The sequence below is a fragment of the Eleginops maclovinus genome, chromosome 13, assembly GCF_036324505.1.
Source record: "Eleginops maclovinus isolate JMC-PN-2008 ecotype Puerto Natales chromosome 13, JC_Emac_rtc_rv5, whole genome shotgun sequence".
Classification (NCBI taxonomy): Eukaryota; Metazoa; Chordata; class Actinopteri; order Perciformes; family Eleginopidae; genus Eleginops; species Eleginops maclovinus.
Genome location: NC_086361.1, coordinates 19,455,442 through 19,479,578, shown reverse-complemented (window position 1 = coordinate 19,479,578; position 24,137 = coordinate 19,455,442). Strand labels below are relative to the sequence as shown.

General features: G+C 43.5%; 2 protein-coding genes across 4 annotated transcripts in view; one reads left to right on the top strand and one right to left on the bottom strand.

The window, feature by feature from the left end:
- Positions 1-333: 333 nt before the first annotated feature.
- yars1 (tyrosyl-tRNA synthetase 1) lies at positions 334-7,253 on the top strand. Its single transcript, XM_063899224.1, has 14 exons — positions 334-472; positions 1,154-1,220; positions 1,310-1,456; positions 1,600-1,775; positions 1,900-2,029; positions 3,568-3,648; positions 3,926-4,018; positions 4,100-4,235; positions 4,350-4,435; positions 4,552-4,681; positions 4,799-4,914; positions 5,037-5,230; positions 5,713-5,854; positions 6,649-7,253. The coding sequence occupies exons 2-14, from the start codon at positions 1,164-1,166 to the stop codon at positions 6,757-6,759; spliced, it is 1,599 nt and encodes a 532-aa protein (XP_063755294.1). The 5' UTR covers positions 334-472; positions 1,154-1,163; the 3' UTR covers positions 6,760-7,253.
- Positions 7,254-7,343: 90 nt separating this feature from the next.
- Positions 7,344-24,137, bottom strand: part of nhsl3 (NHS like 3) — a 36,835-nt gene continuing 20,041 nt past the window's right edge. For 2 of the 3 annotated variants that reach the window (XM_063899214.1, XM_063899215.1), the window contains 8 exons: positions 14,671-14,829; positions 14,477-14,520; positions 14,234-14,375; positions 13,193-13,300; positions 12,954-13,099; positions 12,671-12,868; positions 9,162-12,555; positions 7,344-8,410 (listed from right to left, as the gene is read on the bottom strand). In XM_063899214.1, coding sequence (XP_063755284.1) covers positions 8,370-8,410; positions 9,162-12,555; positions 12,671-12,868; positions 12,954-13,099; positions 13,193-13,300; positions 14,234-14,375; positions 14,477-14,520; positions 14,671-14,829 — 4,232 coding nt within the window. In that variant the 3' untranslated portion in view covers positions 7,344-8,369. Of the gene's footprint in view, positions 8,411-9,161; positions 12,556-12,670; positions 12,869-12,953; positions 13,100-13,192; positions 13,301-14,233; positions 14,376-14,476; positions 14,521-14,670; positions 14,830-16,891; positions 17,121-24,137 lie in introns of those variants that run through there. The other variant, XM_063899216.1, reaches the window with a different exon arrangement.

Here is a 24,137-nt window from a genome sequence, read left to right as displayed (position 1 = left end):
TAAATGGCACCATGTTTGTACTGGGGAAAAGGAATAGTGACAAATGTGGGAACTGTGGAGTGAAAGAAAACGTTGAACATATCATACTCACTGTGCCATGTATGCAGTAGAAAGAGAAAGGTTACATGATAAAGTCCAAGAGGCGGGGAGGGACTGGGATTTAATGGGGATACTGGGAACAGAGGGAGAGGGGGTAAGAGTCACCAGGAAGGCTCTCTTTACTTTTTTAAATAACACAAGGCTGGTGAGTAGAATTTAAGAAAGGGTAAATGACATAATGCTACACACTCTTGTACAGTAGGTGGCGGTGTTTACGTTAAAGTTGGTTGCGAGCCGCCATTAAACCCAAAGAAGAAGAACATCTGAAGTGAGTCGATAGTAGAGCTGAAGCTCACGCTGATGCAACACATTGACAGGTCCTCCACACCGGCTTTGCTCTCCACCGACTCACTGCAATAAGACAGGATTTCAGGTGAGAAGCAGTTACACTAATATTGCTGTTGGATTAACTGAAAATATATTCTCTTAATAAATGGTATTTTACAACTCGAGACAGCACCGGATCTAGTTGACGTTAGCTACAAATTGTTTTGTTGCTGGCTAGCAGATAGCATTAGCTAGCTTGTACTTTCATTATCAGCGTGACGTTAAGGGAGAGCTGGCCAGGAAGGCTGTTTGATTATTAAAAGTAAAGTTGTCTGATCGGCATATTCCTGAAATACAGAATAAACTACAGCTTTAATACATATAAAAGCTAGCTACCATTACCCAGTAGCTTCTGTTTTGTGATGATTCACAGTGACTGACTACTCTAACATAAAAGCCCTACACCTTTGAAGTGTTGTGGTACTTTTGTTTCATAGGAAATAATTCAGCATTCGTTAAATGGCAAAATGTAGGTTGGATTCCCACTGATCATATATTTGTCTGTGACTGAGATCAATAACAAACTAACATTGATTTAATAGAATTTGATCTTTAGATATGTTAAAGAAGCTGCTTTCATTGCATTGAATATTATATTTAGTCATACTGTAGACCTAGCTGGCTCTTTCTTTTTAAACAGTTGCATTGCACATATTTATTGATTCAATTGTCAGTTTTGTGTTTTTTGTCTATGCTCGATTACATCAAAACACATTCCTGTCATCAGAATCTGCGCCATGGCCGATCAGCTCAGTCCAGATAAGAAGTTCCAGCTCATTACCAGGAACCTGCAGGTGGGACATGCAAACCAACATAAACTCACCGTGACTGAAGTCCTTTTGCCGCTTGGCGTCTTTAATCTCTTTGCCCTTGTGCATTGCAGGAGGTCCTGGGAGAGGAGAAGCTGAAGCAGGTTCTGCAGGAGCGAGAGGTGAAGGTGTACTGGGGCACGGCGACCACGGGAAAACCCCACGTAGCTTACTTTGTCCCCATGTCCAAGATAGCAGACTTCCTCAAGGCTGGATGTGAGGTGAGTGGAGCTCTTGGAAATTGGAAAACATTAATGAAATATTATCTGAACATTGGAAGAGTGAATAAAACATGATATGATTTAATCTGTACTTCCTGCTAAATCAGAGCTCCCATCACAAGTAGCTTCATGTCTTTGTTTAGGTCACTATTCTGTTCGCAGACTTGCATGCCTTCCTGGACAACATGAAGGCCCCCTGGGAGCTGCTGGAGCTCAGGGTGAAGTACTATGAGCAGGTCATCAAGGCCATGCTGGAGAGCATCGGCGTGCCTCTGGATAAACTCAAGTTTGTCAAAGGAACCGACTTCCAGCTCAGCAGGTCAGGAGTGTTCAGCGGACACTGTCTTAATGCGCATTCATTGAGCTTTACATTCTTAGAAACACACTGTATGGCTGCGGCTTCAAACTAATGTTTCAGGTCTGGGTTTTTTCATGTTTGTCAGAGAGTACACTCTGGATGTGTACCGCCTTTCCTCCATGGTGACGGAGCACGATGCTAAGAAGGCCGGAGCTGAGGTTGTGAAGCAGGTGGAGCATCCGCTGCTGAGTGGCCTGCTCTACCCTGGACTGCAGGTTAGTAACTCAATTATTATATGTACCTTTATGTAGCCAGCATGCCCATTTATAAAATAAGACAGAACTCAAGCATGTATTTTGTAAAGTGTAACAGAGGAATAATGCCATCAAAGTGCTGCATATGCTGTAAATGCAAATGGTTTGTGTAGAATAAATAGTTGTCACGTGATTTGTTCAAAGACTAGTGTGGTCAACCAACATTTTAGTTTCGATACGGAGTCAAGAATGGAGTGCTCTCTTTTCCCCTCTCCCTCTCTCCTGACAGCCAGTCGTATCCGTCTCATGCAGCTCAATGATCCAGTAATGAGTGACCAAACTAGTTTAGCTAGTTCCAGATGTAGATAAGCCGGTGAAGTTGTGTTAGGTCTTCAACTTGAAGTCCGTGTTTTGCACCGCGCACCGGTCCCGTCACAACGGGCGGTGCTGCGGCGGTGATCCTGTAGAGCTGCGTGTTCTCCGTCAGCAGAGATGTAACCAAAATGTTTGCAAATTTTGTTTGTTGCGTCTTTTTTGTCAACAAGCTGAGGCGCATCGGCAATAGCACTCGCACTTGCAGCCATACTTTCGTTTTGTCACATGGTATGATAGCTAGAGCGTGCATGAGAGAAGGGAGGCACTGCATGCCCTGCTGCAGGGAGTGGAACCGCTCGAAATACAGGAAATACGGCTCTTATTAAAACAATATCATTGTTAAAGTACCAATGCTGTCTAGTATCGGTGCACGGTGCAACACTATCAAAGACAAGGAAAATCCAAAGAAAATGTTTCTGGCTATGATAAATGGTATTATTCTGGACAAATGAAAAAAGGTCAGGTCAGCTTGTGGATGTGCTCCTTCGTGCACTTGAACTTCATTGAACTTGTTTTTCATATTTTATATTTTATCATTAAAAGTTATATCTGCTTCCTGGTAGTACGGTGGAAACCACCACACTTACTGTCACTAAAACCTTGGTGGCACCTGCTGTTAGATATTTTGACTCTAGAGCTCTCTATTGCACGGTCTCATGGTGCCAAGGGAAAGACTATAGAGTCTTGGTCAGAAGCTCTTCTTCTAGCAGTTAAATCTCTTGCCAGAAGAAGAGAGGAGGGGAGGGGGGCGGGGGGCTGAAGATCACTCACCAGGGAGGGAAATAAGGGTACTGAATATACTTATATTGTGTGTACGTGTGTGCGTGCATGCTTTTGTGCATGCGTACGTTCGTGCGTGTGTGCATATGTAAGTATGTGTGCATGCATGTTTATATAGGATCAAGTTTTTTCTGTATGTGCAGGTGTACGTCTGTATCTGCTTGTGCATGTAATGCCAATCAAAGTGAATGGATATATGGATATTATTTGCAAATGACGGGGTGTATGTACATGCACAATATCCCATGAATTTATTGAAGTTTCATTTAAAACGATATCTGTGTGTATACATTCTCTTTTCTGATGAATTAATCAGAAATAACAATAAAAAGTTGTTAACAAAAAGAAAATCTGCTGTTGCGATGGATGATGATGGGACTAACTATTTATATCTGTGCCTTCAGGCTCTGGATGAGGAGTACCTCAAGTGCGATGCCCAGTTTGGAGGCGTTGACCAGAGGAAGATTTTCACTCTGGCAGAGAAGGTACCGTCTCCCTCCATCTTTGCATCCTCTATTTCAAACACCTCACCCTCTTTCTTCCCTTCATAACTGACCCCTTCTCTTTCATTTTCCACACATACCCCTTAGCTTTTGTGCAACTTGATTAGTTTCGGAAAAGCTTTGATTATGTTGATGATCTTTCACTTAAAAACCTATTTACTTTTATCTCATTTACGGCCATGAATCACAGATATTAATGCCACAAGCTGAAACAGTTTCCACACTCAGATCTGTATAAACATATCTCCTCTCTCTGCAGTACCTGCCGTCCCTGGGTTACGCTAAGCGCTCCCATCTGATGAACCCGATGGTACCGGGACTGACGGGGGCCAAGATGAGCTCCTCAGAGGAAGTACGTCACTGTAAAAAAGAAAGTCTATGAATAATTTCTTCTAGTTTGTTGTCGGTTATAACAGTATGTCTTTGGCTGCAGGAGTCAAAGATCGATCTGCTGGACTCTGCTGGAGACGTGAAGAAGAAGCTGAAGAAAGCTTTCTGTGAGCCGGGAAACATCCAGAACAACGGAGTCCTCTCCTTCGTCAAATATGTCATCTTCCCTCTGCACGGAGGTAAGGAACCTCTCGGCTCCTCGGCTTCAGACTCTTCCTGTCATCAGTAAATCAGAATCAGAATACGTGATTTATTCCGGGGGTAAATTATGTTTTAATGTCAATCTTTTTCAGAGTTCTCCATCAAAAGAGACCCCAAGTGGGGCGGAGACAAAACCTACACCGACTTTGAAGAGCTGGAGAAGGACTTTGCTGCGGAGGTAGAGTAGATACACGCTGGTTTATTTGAGGAATAAAAGCGCTTCTTAAAGTCCTCCCTGCTTTATGTTCTAAATGTGATTTCATCTAATTATTGGACATCTTTTAATGTTGGTAGTCGGTGCATCCAGGGGACCTGAAGGCCTCAGTGGAGGCGTCACTGAACCAGCTGCTGGCCCCAATCAGAAAGAAGTTTGAGTCACCGGAGCTCCGTAAACTCTCCAACACCGCCTACCCCTCAAAGACAAGTCAGTATTTTACCCATCATCCTCTCTGTGTCCCCTCTCTTAATCCAAGAAGTTACAGTGTGAAGAGTTCTATAGAAATAAGGAGGTCAACTATATTACATTTGTGTGTGTGATCAGAAGGAGCAGGAAAAGCTGCCAAGGCAGGAGGAGGAGGAAGTGGAGGAGAGGATGATGATGAGCTGTCCCCCTCCAGAGTGGACATCAGGGTGGGCAAGATCATCAGTGTGGAGAAGGTAGGACGTGAAAATGTTCTCTTGACGCCTGAATCACGGATTGTTATTATTTCTTCCGGTTGTTTCCACCTCTCTCTCTCTCTCTGTTTACAAGGGTTTCTTTATTTTTCTCGCCCCCTCAGCACCCGGATGCTGACTCGCTGTACCTGGAGAAGATCGATGTGGGCGAGCCAGAGCCGAGGACGGTGGTGAGCGGGCTGGTGGCCTTTGTCTCTCAGGAGGAGCTGCAGGACAGACTGGTGCTGGTGCTGTGCAACCTGAAGCCCCAGAAGATGAGAGGCATCGAGTCTCAGGCCATGCTGCTGTGTGCCTCCATGTGAGTGTCATCTCTGTTTTACACCAACGCATTCAGGCCCTTCATTCAGAGCGAACCGACTCTAAAATGGGCAATGAATCATCACAATATCCTATCCAGGCACTTCGTTATTCAAGGCATTTGGATTCAGCAATCTTCCAGGAAAAGGGACCTCTCTGTTTTACTATGCAAAGATGAAAGTCTCAATACTTTGGGAATAATACCAGTTGTATTAATGACCCAGTTTTATTCTCCAGCGAACTTTGAAAATACGTTTTTGGTTTTAGCAGTATAGCACGAATCATTTCTACATTTTGTCTGCCCTACAATCCAAATTGATAAACTAATACACATTTTACCGTTACTCTTTCTGGCCATATTGCCTTAACACTTACTGGACTGCTGTGGCTCCTGAATTTAGCAGCCCTATCTGAATTGAGTTTGTAGCGTCCCTGTAGTTTCTGTAATTTTGTAAAATTCCTCTCTTCTGATTGGTTTTGTAGTGAAGGGGAGCCCAGGAGGGTGGAGCCTCTGGACGCTCCAGAGGGATCATCGCCTGGAGATCGGGTCTTCGTTGAGGGATATGAGACGGGCAAACCAGACGACAGACTCAACCCAAAGAAGAAAGTGTGGGAGAAAGTACAGGTGGGTTTCACTCAGATTTTACTTCACTATTTTTTCCAATTTATTTGAAGTTTCTTCATGTAATGGCATGTTGGGATAAACTAGGCCTGTTCGATTAATCGGTTTTAAATCGTAATCGCGATTATTTAGTGAGGACGATGTTAAAAACGATTTTTCACTTTAACTAGGGTAATTACGGTACAGCCCCCGTTCATGTATCTGGGTCTGCGCTGGGTTTCCATAGTGACTTCCGCCTCCGTCCTCCCATCAAGGTCTTGCCCTTCTTTGACATTATGTCAGCACTTTTCCATCCATGCTGACGATTATAAATGGCCCGTCTAAACAGCTATATATCCTTTGCCACCTAATTTGCTAATTGACTTCATCCAGTGATCAGTTTCCATGTCATTGTTACTGTTTTTCCCAATTGTTGGGAACAGCTACAAGTAAATAGTCCATAATAAATATTCACCTGGTTCTTTCAACGTCTGAACGGTAGCTCAGGCCATCAGCGGTAAGGCAGTGGATTAATACCTTTTGAAAGCATGACTGGGTTCGTATCTCACAGCGGCTGCTTTCATAGCGTTTGATATGTGCTTTGTAATGGTCACTATATGCTCTTTTTAGGCAAAAAAACAAAGCGATATCCTTTGAGGTGGCCATGCTTGTGTTTTGTCAAAAAAGCCATTTCTTTTGTCATTTCACAAAAAAATCGTAATCGGTTTTTGAGAGAAGAAAACCGGGGTTTTATTTTTGGGCAAAATCGAACAGCCCTAGGATAAACTGTGACATTTGTTTTGTCTCTGTCTCTCCAGGCTGACCTGAAGATATCAGACGAGTGTGTCGCTCAGTGGAAAGACAAGCAGCTGATGACTAAACTGGGTCAGATCACATGTAAAACACTCAAAGGAGGAAACATCAGCTAGAAGCATTACCGTCGCCTCGGAAGTTTACCCTGTCGGCTGCTTTGCAAACTATATTACTCAAATCAAAACCTCACCACTGCAACATTGCTCAAACTTCATCTCTGTGTCTTCTTGGAGGATGATGGGACATCGATGCCAAAAGTCTCTTCGGGCGAGCTGAGACAAATCCTGTTACACTGCTTTGACTTCATCTTTTAATTTGTGCAATTAATCATCCTGTGTTTCATTACTGATTTTGTCTGGTGATATACGGTGTTCCTAAGCACTTAAATATAAATAATACAAGAGTTTACAGCTAAGATAATGAAGGGTAACTTTCTTAAATGTTGCAAGATAATAAGGATCTCAGGTGGAAAGGGACTTAATATTTCAGTGCTTTTCTTGATTGAAATTGCCTGTCAGGGCTGTGTTATGAAACAAGAACGGTTGCTTGGAGGAAAGTGTACACATTTAAAAGTCATATAAATAAATGATGCATCATCTTCAACATGAAATGAACTGTGGCTGAATTGTGTGAAATGAAATATATGTTGTGTTAAATAACTATATTTATGTACACGCATTAAAGAAACAAAGCAGGGAGGTGCATTTTTAATACACTTCATTTTATTTATAGAAGTAATAACTGTACATAATTCTTTATAATCATCAAGACGTCAGAATAACTCACTGATGATTCTGCTGGGGAAAAAGCATTTTGTGCAAATAGTGATAAGCTGGATTTTCCACGTGGAAAGGCTTGGGCCACAGTTTTAGATGCAGCACATTTAAAAAGAACACTGACCTCACACTCATCTACTCCAGTGTATCAATCATCCCGGGCCTCATCGCAGCCCTAAGAGCGGTGTGTCAGATGAAACTAAAAATATTTCATATTTGGTAGGAAAAGGTGACCGACAGTGCTACAAGTGGAAAGAACCACACATAAATAAACAGGACGCTTGTGTTACTGTTGTCCTAACATGTTTCTCCGAATGGATTTACTTTTACTAAACCCAGGAAGACATTGTGCAGATTGAGTAGAAGCTGCTGTAATCAGATGCTTTATAATCTGTAGCTTTACAAAAGTGCCTCTGTCTCAGTTGACAATCATCTTACTTTTTAATTGTGCAGCTTTCCAGATATAGCTATCCAAAGTTTCTAAAAAGCAGGAGTAAAACTGAATTGATCGTGGTGTATTTTATTCTAAAGCGGATACCATCGTCAGCTTCTTCTGACCTCTGCTTAATTATGTATTATATTACAACAAGCAAAAAAAGACTTAAGGGACAGTAAACCTCTGTACAGAGATGCTTCATCATGGATAAATCCTTTTCTCTGAGCTCCACTACCTAACTCCACCTCAGGGAGGCGATGTCACACAAGCCAAATATTTACAGTGAGGCCAATGTACACCATTTCACCCTGAGGGGAGATAATCTATAGTTTAGAAAAATACTCCAGAATAAAGCGATCATTAGAAATTTAGGAGCGACAAGTTCTTTTTTTTTGCATAAATATGTAGGAAGGCCATTACAGGCTAAGGCTTTTTGGAGACACACTTTAGTTGAGTCAAAGTCTTTCAGTGATGTCCGTCCTTGCTGTGAGTTTCTGCTGCTTGCTTGGAGTCTTCAAAACAGTGTTTCAATTGTGTCTGCTGTCACCCTGGTAGCTGAAGAGGGAAGAGAAGATGAGGTTGGACATGATGGCATCGAAATAATACAGTTACGGGAACACACATAATGCATCTAAAGTCCTAATTTAATTCACTCAGGATCACAAGCTTCAGGTTAAGGCAGATTGAAGCACGTGTTTACAGACTTAACTGGGAAAAGCCAGCAGTGCTTCTATTGTGTTTGTGTGCAGTTTCTCATGTTAGTATGCAGAGCAAATGAAAAACTGCTTAGCTGTTCAGGATCATGGTAATGCTAGAAATAGCATTTTGTGTTTTCATGACGAGAGGTAGTTATTGATTGTTGCTCACACTGAATCAGCTTTAAAGACTTTACACACTCCGGTAGGCTCAAACACACTGATGAAGGCGGTAATGTCATGACTTCCTAGAAAACCCTAGAACCAAATAGGGATGGGGCAATATAGGATTTTGTCACAGATCCGGACAACAATTTTGATGAATGCCCATTATAAGGATTCTCATAAATATCATTACGATTTAATGCTATAATGGTTACCAAAAAATAAATAAAATAAAATAATAATTTCTTTTAAATAAAGGAATTATTTAAGAAACACCAGAAAATCCTATTTCATAATTATCTTATATGTTTAAATGTATTGATCGTTTAATTATTCAGAGACCTAAATATATATATATAGTTTTTTTAAAGAAGTGTCCGAGATGTAAACCCTAACCCTATTTTCCTTTCTTCTCATGCCTAGTAAAATCATTTCCTTGCTCTTACTTGTGATCTCAGGATGCGTTATTCCACTCGTATGTTGCACTGCTCCTATCACTCCGTTCCCTTCAACGCTGAAGTCCATCTTTGCAGAACCAGCAGGTTGGTTGTGTGAAGGGCTGATGCTCCCAGAGGCTGGTTTCTTTGCCACTGGTGGAGGAGCTCTGTCCGACTTCACCCCGCCATTGGAGTAAACGGCGGCCTTCGATTGGTCAGACACCTGCATGAGTTCTGCCGCCAAGCTCTGCTTCAGACTCACCTGAGCTTCAGGGGAGAAGGCAGCTGGAGTCTCTATCACAACCTTTTTTGTGCTCCTGGAGAAGATAAAGCTGGCGGTAGAGGCTGGAGACTTTAACATGTCACTTCCCTCGTGTGATTTCAACGACAGAGCCCCGCGTTCCCCGAGCGAGCTGTAAGGGGATCTAACGCCCAGTCGGGATGGGAGACCATCTCTTGAAGACATGGCTGCCGTTTTCATACGTATAGCTTCCTGTAAGCGCATGGAAGGGGCGATGAGTGTTACTGAGGAGGTCTTTACGGACTGAGGGGGAGATTTTAGTGACAAAGACTTGCGGATGGGCTTCTGGGGAATGTTCTGAGCTCCTGTGACTGAGACTGAGTAATCGTCCTGAACTGAAGCTCCTTGGTTTGTTGTTTTGTCTTCCCCCTCCGCCTTCATCACATCTTCAGTCATGTTGACCGATCTGAGGCGAACCATCTGAAGCAGGGAAGGGGTCACCAAAGGTATGTTAGCGTCCTCTTTAGGAATGGGTGCACTACTTTTGTGGCGGGAAAGGAGCTCCTTGCTCCTGGCGTCTCGGTTTTGTACGCTGGGTTGCCGTCTGAAGTTAACCCCTTGGGTCAAACCCTCTGCCGGTAGAGGTGGGGCCACTGGGGCAGTCACTGGAGGTTGGGCGCTGACGGGAGCCACGTTTGGAGACTGATCTTCCATTTTTAGAGAGTCTCGCTTCAGGGAACTGCTTGGAGGAACCAAAGTAGACTCCAATATTGGTGGATCTGCTTTTGTAATGGTTGCCAAAGGGGTTGCCACAACTGGTGGAGATGGGACACAGTCTGAAACGGATACTAAACTCTGCACTGGTCTGCAAATAATATCATCTGCAATGTGAGATTCTGAATCTTGCACAACAACCTCTGGTTCTATGTCCGTTACTGTTTGTGGTGCAGCAGGGGGCGCGTCTGCAATTTGTTCACGTACAGGTGTGTTAGCTTCACTCGAATCATCACTAGTCTCTCTAACCACCTCTGTTGGTGTTGTTGACGCAACCAGATCAGTGACGCAACTGTCCATCACATTTAATACACTTTCTGTCACCAAGGGTGGAGGAGGAGGTGGAAAGTCAACGTCATCTCCTCCATCAAAGACCGAGTCTCCTTCCATTGGAGGTGGAGGAGGCGGCCAGCAAGACTCTACAACGTTGATCTCCTCCTGCAGCCCCTGTAAGTCGTCTGGTGGCGAAGACACTGATGAAGGAGGTGTCTTTCTTGACAGAGGGGGTGTGGGGTGGTATGCCGGGGGAGGAGACGGTGGTGGCGAGACCTTAGTCATTTTGGGGACCTCTACAAATGCAACATCACTTTTGGCCCTTTCGTTGTCACTCTTATCAACTACAATTATAACCCCGTGCTGTGTTGCGGTTGGATGGTTCTCAACAGGTAGATGAACCGCTGAAGTCGCACTCTCTTTCTTCACCAGTTCCTCTCTGTGCAGCACCGTCACTGGTTTCTTCATGACAGGAGGAGGCTCTTTCTTCGGACTCTTAGGGTCCTTCACAACAAGGTTCTCTTCTTGTTTCTGAACGTCGGAACTTACTTGTATCTCTTCTTGCTTGTTACTTGGGCATTCCCTGTTCTCTATCTTGTAAACTCCCTCAGGGCTACTTTCTAACAAAGTTTCAGGATTGACATGTGTTTCTAAGACAGATTGGGCTACTTTTGATTGTTTTTCAACTAATACAGGTATCTCCTTGATGTCTTCAGTCTGGGTTCCTGCTTGTTTAACTGTGCTGTCTTGTTTCTGCGCCGGGTCCTGGGTTACTTTGCCGACATTAGGGTATGGCCCAAACAGGAGCTGAAAGGTGCGTTTGTTGTGGACCCACGCCTCTGGAGGAGGAGGACACGGCGCTTTGACTTTGGGAGGTGGTGGGATTTTCAACAGCTCTCTGACTTCAGCTGCAAAAGTTGAAGAAATGTTATTCGGAGCGAGTTCATCTGCTGCAACAATGGGTTGAGATCCCTGTGAAGGCAGGCTGGAGCTACATGTGGAAGAATCTGGATTGACAGGCTCAGATGTACCAGAAGATAAGGAGGTAAGCGAGGAGGAAGGAGAAGCTGCTGAGGATGAGACTCGAGACACAGATCTCTCCGGTTTGACTGGTTTCTTCTTGTGTTTGTCAGGGGAGGTTGGGGAGATCCCTTTTGGAGTGAGTGTTGGAGTGCCACTCTGACTGGAGTAGCCGCTGGAAGGGGACATGGTGCGTTCAAATTTCCCCCCTTCTGAGGGAGCTTTCTGTGGGGAGTAGTTGCTGTGTTCTGGTTCTGTTGCTCCTCCAGTGGAAGAGGCCTGTGTTGGGGTCAAAGGACCGGAGGAAGCTTCTAGACAGCTTGACCCAGTGGAGGTCTGTAGCTTGACTGATTTTTTCCCATCTATACTGTTTTCTGTGACATTTGCACCATCTCCCGAGGCAGAGTCATTGATCTCCACCAGCACCTTGGAGTTACTCCTGATCTTATTACTATGCAGAGAGTTCGTTCTCCGTGGAGGTGGCGGGGGTTGCTTGGTCTTCATAACCGACAGACTGCGAGTGCAATTCTGTTTGGTCTTTGCATCGTCCCCAGCAGCCACTGACCCTGAAACATCAGACTCCGATTCTTGACCTGTAACACATTCTCTTTTACTGCTGAAGCTGCTGATCATGCTAACTGAACTGCGCAGACTGTCAATGTCTTGGTCCCCATTACACTGCTCTGCCTGGCTCTCCCGCCCATTCGGACCCACTCTGAGTGAGTTACCGCTACGTGTGCTACCCTTAGAAGATCCTGGAGAAGAGTTTGAAATAATGATCTTTGAAGACTGGGTCTCGCTCCAGTTCAACCCCGAAGCAGATGTTAGCATCAGTGTTGACTCGCTTTGGGAATTGTCAGTCTGAGAACCATCTCCATCAGATCTTCTGGACAAAAACGGGCTGACTGATAAGTCCCCGGATGCCAGACTGCTCTTGCTTACTGTGCGGACACTGCTGCCATGGTTTACACTGGCGCCACGCGTCCGGCTGCAGCTGCGGTCGATCTCTATGACGTCAATCGAGCTTGGTAAGATTGCATTAGGGATGATTGTCGACAAGTAGGTGGCCTGGGGAGACATGGACATCACTGGGCCCTAGAAACAAAACACAGAAAAATGAATTTGTATTAAATGGTCAACTCAGGATATGGTAAATTACAGAAGATAGAATTAAAAACTGTATCCTTAGCTAACAGAATTCAGTTTTTACCTGGGGTTCCTGGAGGAAGCTTAACATAGTTGTAGGACAGAAGGAGGAGGAAGTGGTCATGCCAGGTACTGCAAGGGACTTGGGTCTCATGGATGAGTTGGGGCAGAGATAGGAGCCAAGGCCCTGGTGCTTGAAAGGCTGCTCGTCTTGGTACATTGCCTGGAGTTGCTTCCTCAGCAGCTGCTCATCTCTGGATGCCTGTTTAGGAGTGAAAAGAGGAATATTCTTATCTGAAAAAAACAGTAATGCATGTCAAAACTCAGGATTCTGGAGAACTGTTTACCTCTAGCTCTGAAAGGTGCACTCTTGCTCCCTCCTTTTTGGCTTCTGGAGTCCCTCCATCCACCGTAACAACCCCTGATTGGCTGGTACTGAGTTTTCCGTCATGATTTGGGGTAGAATCAAGCTGCTGGAAGCTTCTGTGCAAAGCTGGAAAGGAGGGTAAAATACCGTCAATAACAAGTTTACCCCCACCCACGATATTTGATGTCCACTATAGCAAAGATGATGGTGTGGACATACCAAGCTCTTTCTGGACCTGGTTGGGTATGCCCATGATGGTGGTCCTCCTGCCCCTCTTCCTGCTCCTATCTATTGTTTTCACGGGATTCAGAGGCTTGAATGTTGACCCTTAAAAGAAAGATGAACAAGTCTTTATACTGTAACTGAATTGAAGGGTTATTTTAGCACTGAAAAAGCTGGAACAGGTGAAGAAATTGGGATAATAATGGGAAGATTAATACATTTATAAATACATTTATTTATATTGCACTCTTAACAATGATACAAATTGCTGTACAAATGCAAACAAAACCAAACAAGGCAAAGGAAATGAGTTCAAAGTCAAAGGACATTAGCATAGAGGAAGTAAGACAATAGAATGAAAGGGCTCAGATAAATAGGATTAAAATATGTCCAAAAGCTTTCACAAAAAGAAAATAGTTTAAAGACGCAAATGAACAGAATTTGGAGACTCAATGTGTCTGAATTTCACTGTGTGTAACCAGCAGGGATCCATCTGCAATGCACTACAATGCAGATAACGTAGGAAAGGGGACTGGCTTTTCCAGAGGATTCAAAGTAAGTTTTAAATAAGGACCAGAATACTAATCACACGGCATACTGTGCTCTAGCTGTGATATGCACTGGCAGCCGCAGTGCTGTCTTCAGATGCTTAGAACTGTTGAGTTACTGGAGAAGAAATTAATTGCTCTGTGTTTGTGTGTGTGTCTGTATTCAATTTCCCTTTGAATTCACATCATATCTGCACAGGCACCAAGCAGCTGGGAATAAGACACGCATGCTATATAAGTACATGCTTATGACTCGCTGTAAAGCAGTGAACCCAGGAACAAAACCCCAACTGCTTCAGAGGCACAAGCACTGTGATTAGCTCTTATTTCACTCAGATGAACCAGATACAGACGCTTCCTCTCAGAGTCTCTTTCTCACACACACACACACACACACACACACACACACACACACACACACACACACACACACACACACACACACACACACACACACACACACACACACACACACAGAGCTGTGGTTTACCTTGGCGAGTGAGCACAGGCCTCGTGGACACAGCAGAGGTGACTGTGGTATCACTACTCCCCGTGGTGGATCTCGACTCCGGAGAGCCACAGTCGTCGTCCTTGGAGCTGACATCCTGCTCCGGACGCAGAGTGTCTGTGGACTGCAGGAGATTAAAACACACAAACACACACACCGGTTTTGAGTTAGGTGGCTTTATTTGTGTGAAGGAAAAATGACAATCAGCATCCGGGGGTTACTTACAGCAATGCTCTCATTGTCAGGTAGGTTGAGTCCATTTGTGTGTTCTGTTGGGACCAAAAGAGAGGAGAATCAAAACCAGGAAGCTCATAACTACATTTCCAATCATGATTTATACAGTATCTATAATTAGTGTTGGAATCATAGCCAGTTGGTGTCTAATCTGTGAGCTCATATGTTTGAGTGCAGCGCCTGACCTTCCTGCTGTTGTATCTTGAGCCCCTCCTGGGCCTCAGTGTGCAGATCCTCCAGGTACTGTGGCCTGCTGCCCTCAATGAACACATTTTCCTGGTAGTGCTGGGAGGTGCTGTAGTGGACGGTCAACCTCTTCTGCTCTTCATTCCCCTTCGGGCCAGCTGTGAACAAGAGGAAAGGGTCGGGGAAAAGGGAGAACATGTCATTGACTGTGGTAATACGATTTATTCATAGGTGGGAGAGTGGATTCCAGGCAGCAACATTGGTCATTCAACAGCAAGCCATTACGCACACGTATTACACTGTATCTGCCATGTTGCAAAACAAAAATACCACACTTCAAGCTATTTTAAACATCTTTCTTGTCCTCTTAGGATGAAAAAAACGTCAAACTACATCCAAGCATACTCAACAGGTGTCCAAATGATCAGATTTACATCTTTTTCAACCCCCTCCACAGAGTACGCTCTTCAAATCTCCTCAGTTTGTGTGGGCAGACGGCCAAACCAGACCAGTCTCTCTACCGTAAACTATTGACCGGTTAATCTCCTGCAGTATCCTCGCTAGTCCATGGGGGGTGAGATAATCTGGATTGTCCCAAATGTTAAGATGCCATTGGACCCCCTGCTAAGTGACCTCCTGCAGCGAAGTGCACCAGGCTCTCCCTTCATGATGGCTTTACAATATGTCAGAAAACAGCCCAAAAAAATGGGAGACAACCGAAAATAAAGTACGAGTAAAGCTAGCAGGTGCAGTTATTCTTAAAGACAGTGTGCTGGAGAGGGTTAGCCTGATATTTTATTGTCTTGATGTGGACACAACAATGATATTTGATGATTTAGGCAGTGGAAGCCCTCCCTTGACTTACATACTGTTGCATTATTGGCTGTTTTTGATGTGATCACTTGGTGTTGGTTTGATCCCCTGCCGTCAACAATCCACTTTCCTCCTGACTGAGCAGCCATCGGTGTATAAGTGGAGTCAATATGTATCGCTCCTGATGAGCAGGTATCCCCTTGTTTAACCAGTGTAAGAATGTGTGTGTGGGTTGCAAAGAGTAGAAAAGAGTTTTGTAAAAGCAATCCATTTATCGTTGCAGAGGGCATCTGACTGAGTATATTTAATGAAAGTGGGCTCTGTTTCTCTGCACGTCTGTCCAAACGTTTATCTGATAGACCTCACACTTGGCTTGCCATTGCTCAGGAGCCAAGGAAGCCCGTCATGTGAGTGTGTCGGATGTGAAGATGTTTTCGATGAGAGAAAAGAGTGGAAAGCACAAATATTATAGTCCAAGAAATCAACCTGTTTCTGAACAAGCACATTTTGATATTACACACAAATATGCAAGGGGAGAAAAATGGCTATAAGGGGAAATTGTGGAAGTTAAAGGAAGGAAAAAAGTTCTTCTCGTTTCAATTTGGTCTATAATTTCTAGTGTGGGTGTTGTTTGTTTGCTTTGAACAGCTGTGTGGGCTTTATACAGTATACAAGTTGTATGTTGTCTGTTATTAGCTAATCAAAGGTCAAAGTGAGGTGTCCGCTTTCCCTCCCTTTGTCATTCTCAACACTGTGGCTCACTGTGCGCGAACATACTGTACGTGTGTGTGTGTGTGTCTGTGTGTGTGTGTCTGTGTGTGTGTAAGGTATCACACATACCCCTATCCTACTGCGTTCACACAGGTGAGGCAGCCCAGACACAATGCCCTCCCCTGTGCGCGGCTGTGGGAAATCTCAGCTCATTGTGAACCTGGGACTTTCTGATGCAATCCAAGAAACAGAGACAGAGTTCATCTCGAAACGACCACCTCTGAGTGAACAATACTCACATTAGAAAAGCACTTCATGAGATTCCATGAGACCCCTGAGGGAGGTTTTTAGTCAATTTAGACGATACTCAGAAAAAAAGTCAGTTAAGCCTTTTATCTCATTAGAGAGGACCCCCGAAGCGCCTTTAATTCTGATCCTTTCTCACCAGTTTGTCTGAGTATGAGACGGAGAGGCAATAATCTATGCACTAAATCAGCAATTATAACCTTTACAATAACAATATGTTACTTATCCAACACCTTAACACGACACGAACACTTTAGGGTATAGAAAGTATTGGAAAATGTCAGCTCCACTGCAGAAACAAAGTATTACTGTCGTATAAACAAGTGTCAGTTTCTGTCAGCAGCCTGAAGTCAGAGCCTGCCAAATTCCTCCACGTGACTCAGCACTCACCCTTCTTCTTGAAGACAGACAGCAGAGAGTGGAGGCTCTTCCTCAAGTAGACCACCATGCCTACAGCAGTGCCATAACAGATTCAAAATCAAAGTATTGTGGGAAGCAAAGTAAAGTCCTCTTTCTGTCAGTGGTGAGAAAATAAAGTAGATCCAGTTGAGCTCTGAGGATTGAAAAATTATAGCAACCTTGACAGCCGTTGGATGACCAGAGTGAGAAGCTCTCTCCTCTTCTGCAGGGCGACTTGAGAAGGACGAAAAGACGAAAGACCTGCTTCCAGCCAAGCAGCATGTCCCAGCTGCCTTATCCCTGAGTCTGATACCCCTCCTCCCCTCCCCCTCTGCCCCCTCTCTCTCTATTTAGATCTGTCGCTCACACTGGTTCGCTCCATTGCGATTCCCTCTCTATTGTCCAACTAAGAACGCCCCCTCAGCAGCAAAACGGCTGTCAAAGTTTGGCTTTCAGGAGGCATCGACCCCCACTTCGTTCAATACAGACGGACACGTGTGATTTTGTGAAGGCACACACACGAGCCAAGAGCCATGAGAGACACAACGTTTTGGAGAAAAATCAGACAACATATTCCGTTAAATGATCTTGTGACGCTTCAGATTTATCTTGAGACCCCATAGAGAGTCTGACCCACAGTTTGTGAACTACTTTTTAAGGGTTTACATTAAATATCCTGTTTGTTTTTTAATATGAAAGTATATTTACCTAATTCTTTAGAAGAGTTTGGTGCATGTAATTGTTTTTGTTGCAAACTAAAATAGGTTAAAAGCAAAATACAAACAATAATGTATATATTGGTGTGAAATATTACAAATAATAAGTGAAAACACCTGAACGTATTACACATTTTAATGTATAAAACAGCTTAAATACAAATATTCTTAATTAAGAATGCGTAGATGTGTTGTTTACTCATAGCAAAACATGAGTATATTTATTATTACCTTAAATAACTGCATTCCTTTTCCTGTGCCATCAAATGTTATTTATTAGTACTTCAGGCTTTCTTCCTTTTGTTATTTGTCATACATTTTATTTGTGTCTATAATAAAAGCTAAACCCACGCTGTAATCATGGTTATTTATTTAGGGTTATACAGCTCTATTAGTCATTGTCCTTCCCCTAAAGAAAGCCTTCCACTCCGTGCATCTGCCTGACGCTCCGTCTCATTATCTCACGGCTACAGGGGCTGCATGAGACAACAGAGGTTGTGTCCTTACTGCTGAAAAACTATTTCAATGCCTAAGTCTAACCCTCTTCCTCCAGCGCCGTCTCTCTTCCCTCTGTCTCTGCACATTGCTCCTCCTTTACATCTCTGCCTTTCCCTTCCTGTCAGCCCCTTTGCCTTTTAGCCACAGAAGTCTAAAGTTATAAATATCTGACAGAGCCTCGAATCATCGTTGCTGTGTGTGTGTGTGTGTGTGTGGGGGGGGGGGGGGGGGGGGGGGAGAGGCAGATTCAGTGCCAAACAAACAACCAGTGCTGTGTTGCAGGGTTACTTCCACACTACAGATGCAGCACTTGTCCTCTGAACGGTGTTTATTCCCAATAAAGTGGCACGACAGGGGGCTACAGCTGGCCCGTACAACAGGACCAGCTGGAGGGTAGTACACAATCACTCCCACCATCCCGCTTCACACCAAGCCAACACAGAACTCCTACAATACAGATTAGAAGGATCATAAATGACTGTCAGATTAAGGCTGACATCGGTTACAGCGGCTAATATTTAAGACTAACAGGACATTAAATTACCAAAGACAACGTGTTCAAGGCCCTTAAATCTACATTTCATCCGGGATTAAACTCTGTGTTTAATGTTGGGATTGTCTTCAGGCTAACCTTATTACCTCGGTTGTAATGGTATCAATTCATATTCGCTCTTTAGGACATGACTGGGGTCTTTTCGGCCCAAAAGATAAACCCAGAAGTACCTTAGTGGCAGCCGTAATAATAGTTTGAACGCTGAGGGATGGCTCTTTAATGCTTCCTTTATTGTCTTCTTTAACATAGGAAAACATTTGACCCTCCTTTAGAGATAATGCTGTCCCATAATTCCTTCTGGTCGCAAAAGAGACGCACCATTTGGTCTTTCTAAATACTGATGGACTCTCTTTCACCTGCTTTCTCAACGTTATGAAGTTTTTCACAAAAGAAAAGACCTAGAACCTGAGGAACCAGAGTCAGAGTTGTTTGCCAGCCTCAATTTGTTATTATGGTTGGTCAATTCACAGACATTCTTCTAAAATCTTTGAGCAGATTTTGATTTGCCTTTAAGCTGGTAAACCTGGCACTGGTTGGGGATACTAAAGCTCCTCCAGTGAAGGAAAATCTCCACCCCGGTGTCCAGGGTCAGACTGCAAGGCCTGCGGTTCTGCCTGGCAGTGGTGTAGCGGCAGGAATTATCTGAGGCCTCCAGGAGAGCAGCTTTAGATATGGGAGTCAGGCCAGAGGATTTACTCTGTCAGAGACTAAACCTGTCCCTCTCATCACCTCACACCCCCCGCCTCTCATATTTACTTCCCCTCCATCAGCAATTCTCATTAGCTCCTGATCCATATTCATTTGAGCACGACAGTTTACCAATATGTGGGAAAGTGAGAAAATCGCTTCTCTTTGACAGTGATGTGGCCTTTTAATAAATGCCTGGGCAATAAGTAATACAGTTCTGGTGATAAGACACTAGATATTGTCCTAGATTTTGAATATTATTAATAAATATATGTAGTAATTACTGTCTTTTCCCTGTTTTTAAGGCTGCATTACAAAAAAACATATCATTTTCGATATTACCAGCTTTTCTTTTATTAGCCTTTACCCATATGGTAATTTAATCCACATTTATGGTGATCAATTAACAACATTGTCATTTGACAAATATTTTTTGTAAGCATTGTTGGTCAAACATAATATCTGAAGGTCATAATCATCATTATTTGAAGGTATTTGGTCAAAAACCCAACTCCAAACACTTCAATGCAGACCTTTTACTAAGTGCCAATTTTGGGGATCTCTGGCCGCGCCTGTGCACCCCCCTGTTGTTAACCAAGACCCCTCATATCAATATTCATTAGAAGGCCTAAAGAGACACCATCTGGTCCTGGGACAGAGGGTTTCTAAATGCCTTTGATTCAGCACACAAAAACACACCATTCCACTGCATAGGCAAAATCAAACCGTGCAGAAGAGGAGAGTAACATATGCTAGCTCCATGCTAATGTGACTTTTATCCGGCTTAGAAAAAAATAAGAAGAGACAGCATTTTTCCTCCAATACCAATATCCATTTAACTCTAAAGCTGCAAAAACCTTCTTTCAACACTTTTAATTAAAGTACTGTGTCTCTTTGATGGCGGCCCAGAGGCTGATTTACGGGCTTTCTGCGAGGAACACTAAAGATAATACTATAAATCAGCCGAGTGGACGGTGAGCCAGTCAGGCTGCCTGCAGGAGGACAATCAGAGTTCAGACGGCCAACAAAACAGACTTGTTAAAATGTCAAAGGCCAAAAGAAAAACACCTCATTAGTAAGAGCCACTGTGAAAATAGTGTGGATAATTTGACACAATGTTTTCTTTTTCTTATTTATATCGGGAGTTGTGGATTCCAGCCAGTAAAGCTGGTATGTATGTGGCATAGAGCTGAGGGAAGTAGTTGATTATTCGGGTAGTAAATCAAAGAAAACACATTTTTTATTTTGATAATCATTTTAAGAAATCCATATTCTTGTAACCCAAATATGCCCTGGCTCCAGCATCTTAAAAGTGAACCTGTTATTGTTTATGTGTCCAGTTTCTCTCAGACATTTTGCAGACTAGACAGATTTTGGTCCTGTGCTTTTTTGTTCACGTTTTACTGAAATGCCTTTCCCTCCTTTGCTTCAATCAGCCTTGTAAAAGTTCCCCAGCCATTCCCAATCTTCTGCCTAATTACTTCAATCACCTTCACCTGAGCACCCACCTCTCCACCTGCACCTCATCCTCTCCTCAGGTTAGTTTGTATTTAAGTCAGGATTTTCAGTCTTTCTGTCCTTTGGTTTGTCTTTCAGTTTGGCCTTGCCTCATGATCTTATAGGTATACACTCAACTCCTTTTCGCCTGCAATGTCCTGCATGTAGGTCCACCTTCTCCACTCTTAAGGACACAAAAGTGAACCTTCAAACCAAAACTGTAAGGTTGATTTGCAGCTAGCTCTTCGAGACACCCACCATAACTATTCTGGAATAAAATGCTGCTTATAAATCAGACAAAACGTAATCGTTTAAAAACCAGACGAGACTGACTGACAAAAATCAGGATTGAATAAAAACCTAATATGCCAGTTTTAGCGGATAAGACGCAGATATGCTACATCGACATGCCCTTTCGTGTACGCAGATATAACTTCTTGCTCCACTAGAGAGCGCTATATCGACTCCTTCTGTTCTGCAAGTATGATTCTGCAAAAACAGCAGGTCATAGTATAAGAACATTAATTGGAGATAAACAGGGCCAGTTCGTCCTGATGACAGAGAGCTAAATGTAAAAAATGACTCCCAGGGGACTGACCAAGCCCAGAGTCTAACACACACACACACACACACACACACACACACACACACACACACACACACACACACACACACACACACACACACACACACACACACACACACACACACTTATTGGAAAATGTAATACCGTGACCACATGGGGAGTATTAGCTCATCTCATGTCCTCAGCTCAACCTCCTATTAGCTGCACAGAGGAAGAAGCGTGTAAACAGGGAATCAGATAGAGAATAGAAATTAAATCTCAACCTTCACATCAGTATCAGGTGAGCGTTCAGGCCATTGGGCCATGAGAAGTAACCGGGTTTCCACTTCATGCACGACTGCGCTTGAAATGGTCACTGTGTGTGCATATTCAGTGCCTTCATGCTGGGTGTATTAGAAAAATAATTGGGTGAGGGGGCATTGGGAGGCAGGGACGGAGAAATAAAGATAGAATTGAGTACAACAAAGACAACATTGAAAGTAGTGGGAGCAGTGTGTCTCACCAGGTGTCGGGCACACCTGCAGAGCCCGCATGGTTTCACACAAGGTCCCAGCTGGGGAATACACAAAGTGCCTGTTCAAGACGAAAGCCTGGGACTTCTTCGTCCTCTGTTAGTGTCTAGAGGATTCTGGGAAATGTACGGTTGGATTGATGAAACAATTATGTACTTACATTTCTATGGAATAAGCTTAATGTCTGTTAATGTCTAAGCAATTGGAAAACTGACTGTAGGCTGTAAGATGTGTTATAGGACTTTCAGCCCCAAGATAATGTTGTGTTATTGAAAACAGAGGTTTAGAAAGATAAGAAGATTATTGTAGAAATCACTGATCATAGACCTATTTTATGAGAAAAAACAGGGGGGAAACTGTGTTATTCGTCTTGTATCTGTGGCTTTACATGACAAGCACTTTATATAATTTCATATGAATAACAATGAGCATTGACTCAACAATATGCAGTATCTATAATCTTCTTTGGCTCAATACAAAATATTTAAATAGGGGAAAAAAAATCTCCTAAATACGTACAATGGATACTATGTCATTCATAAATGAGTCAATGCATTTGCTTGGAACTATTTTCTGGGGTGGATGAATACACAATTCGTGCTTTAATAAGGACAGTGTTTGATGTTGAATATTAAGAACGGAACATAAAACAGTGTGTCCCATTAATGTACTTTGAATGTGTTTTAGACATCACTGCAGCTGAATTAGACAGAATATAGAAAAATCTGCCACCATAGTGGTGACTGTTCCTGCTGACCACAACGTCTTTCTCTCCTGGTTGCTCTTTCCCTCCTTCAAGATAGAGGTAATGAAACTGCCAGAGCGCAGGAAGACAGGGTTAAAATGTGACCAGCAATAAACCCTCGCCCCAACACACACACACACACACACACACACACACACACACACACACACACACACACACACACACACACACACACACACACACACACACACACACACACACACACACACACACACACACACACACACACACACACACACAGGTGTCATTACTCCCCTGATTTGTATTCTATGCTTGCTGTGGTATACTTGAGTTATGAGCTCCCCTCTATTGAGTGGTGTAGTATTAACCAGGGGGGGAGAGGGGGGAGCAGGCTATGTACATTTCCAGTGGAAGACTTCATGTTGCATTGTTATTGGTATGAAAATATCCGGCACATCTGTTCAGGTGACATGCTATAATAAAATATATACAGTGAGATTACTCTGTGTCTGAGGGGAGCTAACAGTCGCTGAGGGAGCGATACAAAACATACAAAATGTAAGACTAGGAGATGACAGCACGAGGGGTGGAGAGAGATGTAGAGACATGAGGAAGGAGACAGAGGGGAGGGGCAAGGAAACAGGAGGAGGAGGCAGGAAGGGTTCAGGGGAGAGGAAGGACATAAATCACTGAGTACAGTAACTGTCACATGAACCTCATACCGCATTTCTGATTTCCGCTGGGGGGGTTCACAGAGTGAGAGAGAAAGAGGGAACAGGAAAGGAGGTGAGAGGGTTGAATAAGAGGGGGGAGGATGAAGAGGGAAGCAAGTCACTGTAGGGTTATGAACAAAACTACATCATAAAAATCTACCTCTTTTATGTTAGATATCGGTGATAAGAGATAGAGCTTTGACAAAGTTGATGTTTTTACTCTGGGCAGCTTCATGTTGTATTAGGATAAATAAGTAAAATCAGCTCAATGCAATATTTGAGTATGGTTAAGAAACCATTGTCAGCTGATCCCGACCTGCAGCAGGTTGAACACCTGAGCGGAGGAGACCGGTTGCACTTCAGGACTCTCTGCAATGAAAGGAAACACAAACCCGGAAAGTGTCTCTTTGTGTATTTCTCACTCTGTCCCTTTTTCTTTCTCTCTCTCTACCCGATAAGGGGATTTCTCCTCATGGAGGATGAGCTGTTTTGGCTTCCTGTCATTTCCACTTTAAAAAAAAGCCAAACTGAGAGCTCTGCAAACACTGATACAGATGCGTCACAGCGGAGACACAGATCCTCTATTGTCCACTTCAATCATGCAGTCTTAACACAAGATAATAAATCTATTTGTTGGTAATTATCGTGGGAGCGAGCATAGTAGTCGTTTAGGGTGATAATTAGAGGGTTGGAGAGACACAAAGGCCTCCAGACCAAACGAGGGCATGATATAAATCAAAAAAACTAT

What these genes read in the sequence shown, in the direction of transcription:
- yars1 (XM_063899224.1), top strand. Translation starts at nt 1,164, where the DNA reads ATGGCCGATCAGCTCAGTCCAGATAAGAAGTTCCAGCTCATTACCAGG. An exon ending in TCCTCAAGGCTGGATGTGAG is followed by an intron (nt 1,457 to 1,599) that starts GTGAGTGGAGCT and finishes GTCTTTGTTTAG; the next exon opens with GTCACTATTCTGTTCGCAGA. An exon ending in TTTTCACTCTGGCAGAGAAG is followed by an intron (nt 3,649 to 3,925) that starts GTACCGTCTCCC and finishes CTCTCTCTGCAG; the next exon opens with TACCTGCCGTCCCTGGGTTA.